Genomic DNA, 12,313 nt, shown 5'->3' with positions numbered 1-12,313 from the left:
ACCACTGCAACAACTGATTAAGTTCCTTCTATTTGTTAATTACTGAACAAATTATTTATTGTTTCCTACAGTAAACACGAAACTAATACACTGCAGTCTTCACCAATTAAATTATAAGCAGAAACAAGAAACTGAGCAAGAAAGAAATACACAACACATTACACCGTTATTTTTGGACAAATGTCCCCGGAAAAACCCAATGTGGGAAAACCGGTGCAGCAACTGAGGGTTTTATTATTAAGCAGTAGTAATTCTAAGTACAATTTGTTGGATGCCCAATTGGCTATCTGATATAGAGAGAAACTGGGAAAAACAAATAGTGAGATGATCTCACCCTGTTACTAGAAGAACTGGCTCTGATCTCGCTGGAAATGAGCCTCTAAGTCCCTTCTGCGTCAACCTCTACACATAACTACGTCAACCCCACGCAGTCTCTGCGTCACCTTTGTTGGGACTACATTGCCCCTCCTTCTAATCCTCTGTTGGCTGGAAACTTCAGTTCTCAGCCTCCCGGTCTCACACCTCGGCTCCCGGCTACTGAAACTTGATTTCCTCAGCAAGAATTCGATCTCCCTCTCAGGTTTTGCACTGCCACAACGTAGCTCTGTGTGGCCCAGCGTCAGCCTCTCTGGACGTCGTTCTGCTCTCTCTGCCTTGTACTCTCCAACCCAGTAAAACTTCCCTTCGTATACCATCCCTACCCCTCAGTGCAAAAGATCACTTCGAATTCCTCTTCCAACAACTGTTGTGCTACAGAAATTCAATCTTCTGATCTCCATTCGATGTGTTTTCCAAATCCCCATCAAGCCTCCTGTTATAATCCTTCTATTGAGAACCAACGGCCCAGATTAAATTCTAATCAATGGCTCATATCATTTTGGCTTGATCCTCTTCTTCTTCTAGAAGTTTCACCCACAGTTAGATTAATACCCTTTAATTATTTTAATTTCCTAAGTTTAGACTTAGGCACTCATTAAAAATAATTAATTATTTTAATAAAACTATCTCTGGGTGGAATTTCCCAAAATGATTTATGGGTATTGTGCAGTACATGTGTCCTAGCCTCCCTGCCAAATTTGGGGCTAAGAGCACATCCGATGCTACCAAAAATCAACAAAGAGTGATATGGTTCATTCTCCAACTAACAAATGGGGATCACCAGGGTCTTCCCTAAATGGTGAGGCTGGTTGTTGCTCAAGATTGGGGCCATTCATGGAGTGAGAGGCTCTGGCATTGTTGAGTCACCTTAGAAGGTTGGGCATAGCCTCGATCATCACATATATTATGGCCAAGAGTTATAGGAGAGGAGGCTTTGGTACGGGCATGTTGGGTAGTCAATCATGACCAGAGTGTCACAGGGTCAGCGGGACAGTTTCTTTCTGTGATGGGCATGGGACCCTGGCATCACAATACTAGATAGTTCATCTACCTTTAGGATTGAGTTGGTTTTGACGAAGGGAGATAATTTTGATCTTCAATTGGATTTTAGTGATTCGTTGTTGGTGTGGGAGACTTCAAAAGCATGGAGGGATGATCAGCAAGAGGAATTCAACGTTAGCACATGCGGGTGAGGATTCATCTCCACAGGGGGTCGGTTTGTATCTTTAGGGGTCCACCCTTTGAATGCATGAGATGGGTGACTTAGTAGAGCGGTTGCACAAGGACTCGACTAGGACTTTATATTATCATGATGCTTTATTTACGAAGAGTTTGCCGAGGGCTTTGGGTCCTTGTACCAAGCTAGATAGTGAGTGGAGTAAGAGGTACTTCACATTGATTAGGATGGCTTGGGAACCTGGTATTGAGGGACTCCTTTATGATAGGATGGTGCTAGGAATAGGGATGACTCAGTGGCACATTTGGGACCCCAGTATCGTTTGCAGTATCCATTTGGGTCAGCCGATTGAGAGGGTGCTTGTTCAAGAATTTCTTGAGGACAAGCAATCTTTAGCGAGGAGGACTATCATGTCCCCAATAAATAATTTTGCTAAGTAAAATCCTCAATTTTGTAATTTTGGTGATGGATAAATATTTCAGCAAATAAACTTAGGAAAAGTGGGTTGAGGAGTCACTCACTCAATTTTTGGAAAAAGGAGGCCACAAACATTAGAGGAAAGAAAAATTAATTTTGTAGTGGGATGTGGGGGCACCCAAAAAGGGAATTCGAACCCCTTAGGAAAATCGAACCAAGGGAGGAGGCAAGAAAGGGAGTTCGAACTAGTGGGGGCGACAAGGAGGAAAGGGGAGAAACAATTATAAATAAAGGAGGAGAGCCTCATTTTGACATCTTTTGGCCATTTGATTTCAGAACTAAAGTTTGCTTGAGTTGCTTAGCCAAGTCAACCAGTGCTGCTTAGCACAAGGAATTTCCAAGCAGGAATTCCACCTCTTCTTTGGTGAACTTCGAGTGTCACCCTAGGAGAGAATTTGAGAGTTGATTCCAAGTGATTTGGGGAACCATTTTGTAGTGAATTCTTCAGCTAGTGCGAGTTTCCTCAAGGATGCAGGAGATATTTCGTGGTGTTGAGGAGCGCCAATAAATAGCAATATTTTTGCAGGATAATTTATAGAGATCCTCCCTCAAGATAGACGAGAACTTCCTTGGAGGTTTGCAGGCTGGAAGTATTGTCATTTGGTGAGGCCAAATTAGTCTCTTCCAAGGCCTGCACAGGGGTCTCTCGCTTCCTTCGGCGCAGTCTTGTGAGTAACAACTTCCATGTTAAAATTGGAAACTAGGGCCAAATTCCACCTTGGGACAGCTCATTTGATGGAGATGATGATTGCATTAGATTCCTCTTTTCGAGATGTCCAATATTGATATAAAGATCATCTCATTCAGACAAGCAGAAGTGTGATTTTGAATTTATGCACACACATGTACAAATGTTCAGGTCGGCCTCATCATCATGTAGGCTCAAGAAGCCCAATGGATGTGTCTCTTCACCCACAACGAATTGTATAAATACAAGAGACCTCACACCTCATTTGACACATTCATCACTCACACATTCTCTCCCCTTCTCTCATTGGTTCGTACTATATTGGGCATTCTTCTCTCTCACACGTGTGGATCAAGAAGGCATTCTTCTCTCTCAAATCTGAGGATAAGCTCAAGGACAAATTTGACTATCATACATGGAAGATGACATTGTACTTGAATTTGGAAGAGCATGATGCAATGGATTATGTAAAGGGAAGAGTGGTGGACCCTCCTTCAAATGCGTCCGCTGCTGTAAAAACAAAGTACATGAAAGGTGAAGTGAAAGCTAAGAAAATTATTGTAGATTCCATTCAAAATAATTTGGTTGCCTATATTTCTGATTTGGAAACATCTAAGGAGATGTACGATAAGCTGGTTGATGTTCAAAGTAAACAATGCAAATCAAGTTCTCTCTCTCAAGAACAAGTTGAAAGACATCAAGATGGATAGAGGAGAGTCTATCCAATCCTACTTCATGAGGATTATCGAAATCAAGAATCATCTTCTGCCTATTGGAGAAGTTGTTGGTGACAGAGAGCTCACTCTTATTGTGCTTGGAGGTCTTACAAGAGCATGGGATGTGTTTAACACCGCCATCCTCAACAATGACAGGATTTCCGGTTTTGATGAATTATTGGCTAGATGCACTCAAGAAGATAAGGATGATGGGGAGAGATAAGCCCTCAAATGGAAATGATCCTACTGTTTTCTCCGCTCATGCTAAAAGGAAGAACAATGTTGGTCCAAGGAAACAAGGTCAAGGATTTAAGCCGGGATTCAAAGAAGGAAGAAAAGGAAGATGCTAGAATTGCAGCAAGTTTGGTCATTATGCTAGAGAGTGTCCTCACAAGAAGGATACTCCAAGAGATGATGACAACAACAACTGCAAAGGCAATGGCAATCAAAGGAACAACAAGTTCAACAATAAAGAAAAGAGGAATGCTCACATTGCTCGATATGGAAATGGCCGTCCTCCCAAAAGATCAAGAAATTCCAAGTATGAGGAAAGTAATTTTGTAGAAAAACAAAATGAATCTTATCTTATTTCCACTTTATCTACTGCTTCTCCTCTGGATAAATTGGATCATCGGTTAATTGATAGTGGAGCCTCAAGGCACTTCACTGCGTACAAAGAGGCACTCTCAAATTTGATTGAAAAGAAGACTAATTTGGAGATCATACTTGGAGATAATACCACCTATCCTGTAAAAGGCATAGGTACTGTCACTCTTCACTTGAATCAAGGTCAAACCATTCATCTACAAGAAATATTGTATGTGCCCGATTTGGAGAAGAACCTGGTATCTATTTTTGCGATGGAAGATAAAGGCTTCAAGGTAGCATTCATTAATGGAAAGGTACATCTTTGGCAAAGAAACCCTAAAGATGCATTTACACTTGGATTTAGGGTTGATAGTCTTTATCAAGTTGGAGCAAGTCCTTTGGGAGCCATGTCTTACGACACTTCTCTTCAATCCAAATTGTGGTACCAAAGATTTGCCCACCTTCATTACAAAGCCTTACTTGGGGTAAGGAAGATGGTCACAGGTATGCTCGAATTCAACATTGATCATAAAGGAGTTTGTCAGGGTAGCGTAGCTGGGAAAATTACAAGGGGACCATTCCCCTCAAGCGAAGTCAAATTTCTGATATTTTTCAACTGGTCTGTTCTAACCTATCTAGTATGTTTCCCGTAACATCATTAGGAGGATACTTATATTATGCCATCTTTGTGGATGACTTCTCTCGCAAAACATTGATCTATTTCTTGAAGAAGAAGGATGAAGTATTCAAATGGTTTCATGCTTTCAAAGCCTTGGTGGAGAATCAAATAGGGAAGGAGATCAAAATATTGATGACAGACAATGGGAACGAATATGAATCAAATGAATTCAATGACTATTGTAGAGAAGTTAGGATTAAGAGGGAGACAACCATTGCATACACTCCTGAGCAAAATGGAGTTGTTGAAAGAAAGAATCGAACTATCATGGAAGCCACCTGTGCCATGCTTCATGATTTAGGTCTACCGAATTCTTATGGGGAGAAGCTGCAAATACTGCCGTATATGTTCAAAACAAATGTCCACATCAAGTATTGAATTTCAAGACACCAGAAGAAGTTTTCATTGGTAAGAAACCTCATGTTTCTCATTTTAGAATATTTGGTTGCCTCGTATATTTTCATGTGCCTAAAGAGAAGAGAAACAAGTTGGGGGCATGCAGGAAGAAAGGATCATTTGTGGGCTACAATGAAAATTCAAAGGCATATAGAATGTATGTGCCTGGTCAACAAGATGTAGAAGTAAGCCATGATGTTACATTTGTTGAAGACACTTCCCTTGGGAAATCCAAACATCTCCCTATTCCAAGAAAACAGAATGATAATGCTATAGATAAACAAGTTGAATCTTCGGCAGATGAATCTATGCCCGATGTTGAAGGCCTGATGGATCCCATTGATCCACCACCTGGTGATCCCTCTACCTCAAGAAAAAGACCTTTGTGGGTCAAGGATACTCTCGAAGATGCTGAAGGACATGTTGCTCCAAGAGGGACGTTTCGTGAAAGTAAGAAGCCAAACAGGTATCAGGGTACCTTGCTGCTATGAGTACTATTGTTCAATCTGAGCCATGTACATTCGAAGAAGTCGTGAAACACCAAGTATGGAAGGATGCGATGAATGAGGAGTATGAATCCATCATGAAGAATGATGTCTGGGATGTGGTTCCTAGGCCCAAGGATAAGTCTGTGGTTACATCTAAATGGATTTACAAAATCAAACATGGAGCTGATGGGAGTGCTGAAAAATATAAATCCAGGTTCATTGCTCGAGGCTTCTCTCAAAAGGAAGGAGTGGAATATGACGATATATTTGCACCAGTTGCCCGATATACAACTATCTGATCGATTATTGCTCTTGTTGCCTCTCAGGGATGAAGCCTACATCAAATGGATGTCAAGACTGCTTTCTTGCATGGCTCGCTTAAGGAGGAAGTCTATTTGGAACAACCTATGGGGTTCGAAGTACAAGATCAAAGGACACACATGTGTAGGTTGAAGAAATCCCTCTATGGGTTGAAGAAAGCCCCCAAGGCTTGGTACGCGAGGATTGATAGCTATCTTATGAAGCTGGGATTTACAAGGAGCGAAGTTGATCCTAACCTATATTTCACGGTTGAAAAGGACATGCCTCTCATTCTTGTCCTTTATGTAGATGATCTTAACTTGACAGGTGCAGACCCTCTCATTTATCAATGCAAGAGGGAGTTGGCTTCCGAATTCGAGACGAAGGGCCTCGGTCTAATACACTACTTCCTACGCCTGGAGGTCTGGCAAAAGCTAGGTGGGATTTTCCTTTCTCAAGGAAAATACATTATGAAGTTGCTCGAGATGGTGGATTGCAAGTCTGTGTCTACTCTAATGGAACTCAACTTCAAGAAGCTATGGGGTAGTGTTGCTGGGCACGAATTGGCAAACCCTTCTAAATATAAACAACTTGTGGGGAGCCTGATGTTCTTGGTAAACTCTCATCCTAACATATGCTTCACTGTGAATACGTTGAGTCATCTTGTGGTTGAGCTTCATCACATACATTGGATTGTTGCTAACAATTTCTTGAGATATCTCTAGGGCACAATCAATTATGGATTGAGATACACTGTCGGGAATTCGAGGTTGCATGTTATGTCACAAGGTTTGTCGAACTTTAACCTTGAGGTTCGAATTTTGGCGAACCTTAAAAAAATTTTGGGGTTCGGCGAACCTCCTTGAACCTCGTAGCCATTGACCAAGTCCTTAGATCAAAACTCATAACTTCATGTCACAACTCAAGCTTGTAATTTATCCTTGCATTTTCCATGTCTCTGGTAGCATTTTTGATGTTTACTAATGTTGATTTCTTACTATTTTATCCTATAGTTCATTTTAAATTAATATATATATATATATATATATATATATGAACCTAATGGCGAACCTCATCAAAAAATTCGAACTCAAACCGAACCTAATCATTGTCGAACCCGAACTCAAATCCGAACCATGTGACATTGGTTGCATGGATATACAGATGCTAGCTGGGCTGGCAGTGTGGTGGATTGTAAGAGCATGTCTGGATGTTCTTTCTCATTAGGGTTTGCTTCAATTTCTTGGATGAGTATGAAGCAAAAATCGGTTGCTCTAAGCACCGCTAAGGTCGAATACATTATAGCTAGTATGGCCTGTTGTGAAGTTGTTTGGCTGAGGAAGCTCTTCAGTGAGCTATTTGAGCACAAGCTGGATACCATTGTGATCTTCTGCGACAACCAGAGTGGGGTACTTCTTGGAGCTATGAGCAACCATAGGGTAAGTGGTTCACCTTCTCCTGTGATACCCCATGGTGACATGTTTGTAGGGTGAGTGGTTCACCTTGCCCTACTAGACACACGTGTGTAGGGTGAGTGGTTCACTTTCCCCTACGATTGACATATGCATAGGATGAGTGGTTCACCTTCTCCTATGGCATATGAGCAGGATGAGTGGTTCACCTTCTCCTATGGCATATGAGCAGGATGAGTGGTTCACCTTCTCCTGCTGATGCCCCAACATACATCCTACCTATATAGTCCGAGACTCATGGGAAGTACCTCTCATCTGGCCAATGAGTTGGGAAACATGGATAGGGACCATAGCACTACCGATGGACGCATCGTGTACTGTCGTACTCCCTATGTCTAGGATGCATGGTGTTCAACAACTTGATCTGGGATCATTTGAGTTTCTACCTCTGGACTGAATTTTGTCAGTGGACAGTGGTAAGGTCTTATGACTCACTCTCGATCGATTCTTCTTCATTATTACTTCATGGTTTAGCAGAGTAGAGATGAGATGACAGAGATGGTACACGACGACAGATGGATTGGCAGGTGGAATTCTCCCTTGTTGAGAGGGAGTGTTAAAATTGGCAAATAGGGCCAAATTCCACCTTGGGACAGCTCATTTGATGGAGATGATGATTGCATTGGATTCCTCTTTTCGAGAGGTCCAAGATTGAAGTAAATATCATCTCATTCGGGCAAGCAGAAGTGTGATTTTGAATTTATTCCCACACATGCAAATTGTTCATGTCAGCCTCACCATCATGTAGGCTCAAGAAGCCCAATGGATGTGTCTCTTCGCCCACAATGAATTGTATAAATACAAGAGACCTCACACCTCATTTGACACATTCATCACTCACACATTCTTTCTCCTTCTCTAATTGGTTCGTACTAGATTGGGCATTCTTCTCTCTCACACAAGTGGATCAAGAAGGTTCAATTTTTCTAGGCCGCATTGCTGGGCACAAAAACCGAGAAATTCTGGGTTGTTTGACATGCGCTGACTTTAGGGTTGACTGCTGTTTGACCGCAAAAAATAAAAACATTTTTCTCTCTCCTTTGATTGAGTTTGACAGAGTTGTTTTGCGCTGAATTCATCCTCCTTATCAGGCCGAGTTTGACTGAGGAAGATCGAGTTGCTTTGGGAACGATTTTCTGTTGTTTTGACCAGTGTTGACTTTCTGGTTAGGGCTGAAGTTTGACAGAAGTTGACTGCAGAAATTTACAGGGATGTTTTGACTTTGTATTGGGCAAGTCAGTTTGACTTTTGTACTCTCTCTCTCTCTGTTGAAATTTTGATTTAATAATAAGAAGGATTGATCAAAGGATTTTCCCCCAATTGGGGTTTTTCCCTGGTATCCGCCGAATCTGGTGTCCTCTTGTCTTGGCTTGTCTTTTGCACCTTGTTTTGTATTCTATCTGCTTTTACTGTCAATGTGATTATTGTGATTGTTATTGGAAATTGTTATTGGGCTACTAAGGAACATTGAAGTAAATTGGGTTAAGCATAGAACATACCATTGTTAACTAAAATTAACATTCCAAGAGTTGGGTAAGGAGAAATAAGGACGATTGGAGCAGCCTTTCTTAGGGGATTTGAAGGGTGAATTTTTTCCCAATGTTTTGGTGACATATTTCATCAGTTTTTCTTCTAGCTTCTTTAGCCAGCGAGTTAGAGCCATACACACTCCTTGGGGTCACTAGGGCACTTTGGATTCAGCCCAAACCCTTTCTAGGTTTTAGTGCATTTATTGAGAGGAGGCTCTAGGTAATTTTACAGAATTTTCCGGGCAATATTTGGGCCAGAATCCTACATTCTATAGCAGGGTGTATTGGTGGTCAGCTGAGAATTTCGCACCACATTTGCAGTTCGATTTTGGCTTGGAGTTAGGCCAAACCTTTTTTGGGTTTTTCTGTATTTGAGGTTAGGAGCCCGTGGCTGCAATTTCAGAGTATTCTGGACATTATTTTGAGTAGAATGTCCAGTTCCTATTGACAGCCTCTAATCAAATTTTCTGGGTAGTGTGCATTGTGAGTTGGAGCCATTTCAACAATTGGATCTGTGAGTTTTCACCCGGGGTTTGCCTAGCTTGCATAGCAGGCCCATGTTCTATCATTCCTCTCCATTTATGTACTCTGATTCTTGTATTAATAAAATGGCTCAGTTGTTTGGCGCAGTTTCTCATCTATTTTGATGTGTATGCTTGGAATTTGTTTATTGTTGTCGTTTCCTTGTACATGTCTCTGTTATTTGTTGTAAAAATCAAATTTCGAACATTACACCTCTGTTGGATTTGGAAGACCTCCTGCAAAAAACCATATCATGCTACTCCATAATGAACTATTGGCAAGTGTGAAGCTCTGGGGACGCAAGGTACTAGCTAGATTACCATCCAAAGAACTTGTGTGCTATCACATGCTCCATTGATCCCAGTCTAGAGAGGGATTCTATAGTGGCTTTTGACCCCTATAGTGTTAACCTGACCCTTAAATTCCTCCTTTCTGCCACTGGTGATGCAATCCTGCCAATTTCTATACTGCTACATAACTGAACTGAGGTGGTGATTAGGAGATGAAATCAAAGGGAAAGACCACATCCACCTGAAAATCCTGCTGATAATGTTTTACTTGCCACCCATATATCAACAGTATATACCTGACAAGATATCTACATGTTTTACTTGCCACCCATTTTTTTTTATTCTTGGTATTTGGTACACAACAGTATGTGACAATATGAACATTATTGTTGCAGATTAAGTATTCACACATAACCATGTCAAAAATGATTCTGTTCACTTTAATTTAAGTAATTATTTCGAATCATGTCTGATGTAATGTAAAGTGAACAGTTGTTATCCCTCAAAAGAAGTCATAATCAAACTAAAACTAATGGTTATAAATTGACTTAACAAGATTCTACAAATGAGTATTTTTTGTTTTTGTTTTAAGCACAATATTCCCTTATTATCCTACCCAATTGTGAGTCTTCTTAAAACAATGTTATTTGGAGTATTTTAAAACATACGAAAATACTGCAAGGTATTTCAGCTATCAATTTGTAAGCCCATTTATCAAGCAACTAGGCCAACATGATGTATCAAATCATTGTCTATGGAATATCATTAGGTTGACATTTAAAACGATTGACAAGACTGCAAGGAGGAGAACATATTAATTAAGCTTACCACCATTGAAAACCTATGGAGTCTAGAAAACTTCAAGTCCAGAGAATTTACGAGGGATTTTGTATTGAATACCAAAAGAGAAATACAAATGCCTCTTCAATTGGAATTTGAGGAATATTAATATTTTAGTTCTGTGGAAGTTTACTAAATGATGGGTATTTTGCCTCTTGACAAATTGATGCAAATAGAGCACTTTGATTTCCTTTGATGAAGTTATCTAGATCATGTGATTCTCACTAAACAGTGACAATAGAAATTATACTGACCATAAGTACTATGATGAGAGATTTATAAATGGATGACCAATAATGGATAAAGGCAAATGTACTTCTATATATGGAATCATGCAAATCTATAATGGAAAAATACAGTTCATGTTTTACTTTTGAGCGAAGCAAGGCAGCTTATTCTACTCCAAACCTTAGCAAATTCAAATAATAATGTAGTCAATGTTGTTCTCCTAGGCAGATCAAAATATATTGTCCATCAGGCCGAGATTTCAGAAGATATATCAGCAATTATTTGTTCGCAGGAATTCAAGAGAGCAAGGGAAACATAACAGCCTGCCTTCAAATTTGGGAACCTACAATTTATTCGTGTACTTGTTAGACTGCAAACAACATTTTATGGCTATAATTGGATAGAGAAAACAGCTTACAGATAATCTGGAGATGGTCTCATTTGTATTTTTTTTACGGGGACTTACATGTTTTTGCCTCCCCGCCAGCTGCAGATGAAACAACTCCGAGACTGGTAAGTGATACAGCCAAACCACCATATACGACACTTTTTAGTATGTCCCACTCAGATACAATTTTTGTAGCTGGTAGCTGTGCAACTGTAATCCTTGCCAGATCAGGAACTGTAGTGACCACATCAGACGTTTGAGCGTCATCTATGCGCTCAACTTCAATGGCAGTTTCAACGGGTGAAACAGTCACATTAGTTGAGATCTCTGTGTTTTGAGAATGCAGAGGTGCAAGGTCCTGCTTTTCCAAAAGAGAGTTTGACTCAACACCAATCGGTATCAATGGTAGTGTTACCTCACTTTCTTTGTCACCTGTGGATAGCAGGTTAAATCTATAGTTAACAATCAATTCGGTTCTAGTCCACACATGTTAACTTAGTTGCTTTTAGATTTCTCTTTAAAGTGTGACAATGAGAAAAGTAAATGAAATTGCAAATATTATTTTAGGTTTCTAAATTCTAGAAAAGACATAAGACACAGTATGGTCACAAGATGAGACTTGACATTCAAAGCTGCACCCTACAACACTGTTTCCATCATTTTAGTGCAGGAATATTATTACAAGAACAGACATCTGCCACATGACTGTAAAAGAAATAAAAATCAAAACAATAGTGGTTGTTCTTTATATGAGGTTTGGTTGGATGGCACATATTCTATGGCAGGCAACTACTAGTACTATATCAGTCCTTTCCCCCCTCTTATTCATTATGTCTGTGTTATCCCATTTTCAGGTTTGGAACCTATTACACAATCTATCTCAAAAACATTTGGTATTCTACTTTATTCAGATCTAAATCTCAGCACATAGAATTTTCAAATCTGGAGCTTATCATACACATTTGTGTCTTATATTGACTTAAAGTTGAGAAACTTTATAAAACGATGCAAAATATGAAAAGGAAATCACGAATCTTCATCTTAGGATTAGATGGGATACAAGCTTGCTAGATAAGCTCGAACCTGAAAACTGCAAAGATTTTGAATCCAAAAGTCAAATGTTTATTTCAAAGGTGGATTTCCTGAAAGATAATATT

At 40.0% G+C, this 12,313-nt stretch overlaps 1 protein-coding gene across 3 annotated transcripts in view; it reads right to left on the bottom strand.

Annotated features, from left to right (window-relative positions):
* Positions 1–12,313, bottom strand: part of LOC149220522 (uncharacterized) — a 398,953-nt gene that overhangs the window by 39,610 nt on the left and 347,030 nt on the right. For all 3 annotated transcript variants that reach the window (XM_089384792.1, XM_089384793.1, XM_089384794.1), the window contains exon 6: positions 11,235–11,588. In XM_089384792.1, coding sequence (XP_089240918.1) covers positions 11,235–11,588 — 354 coding nt within the window. The remainder of the gene's footprint in view (positions 1–11,234; positions 11,589–12,313) is intronic.

The sequence above is a fragment of the Pinus tabuliformis genome, chromosome Q (genome assembly GCF_031772625.1).
Source record: "Pinus tabuliformis cultivar Carrire ecotype Pingquan chromosome Q, CPIR1, whole genome shotgun sequence".
NCBI lineage: Eukaryota > Viridiplantae > Streptophyta > Pinopsida > Pinales > Pinaceae > Pinus > Pinus tabuliformis.
The sequence above is the reverse complement of the archived record's forward strand: the minus strand, read 5'-3'. Positions and strand labels throughout refer to the sequence as shown.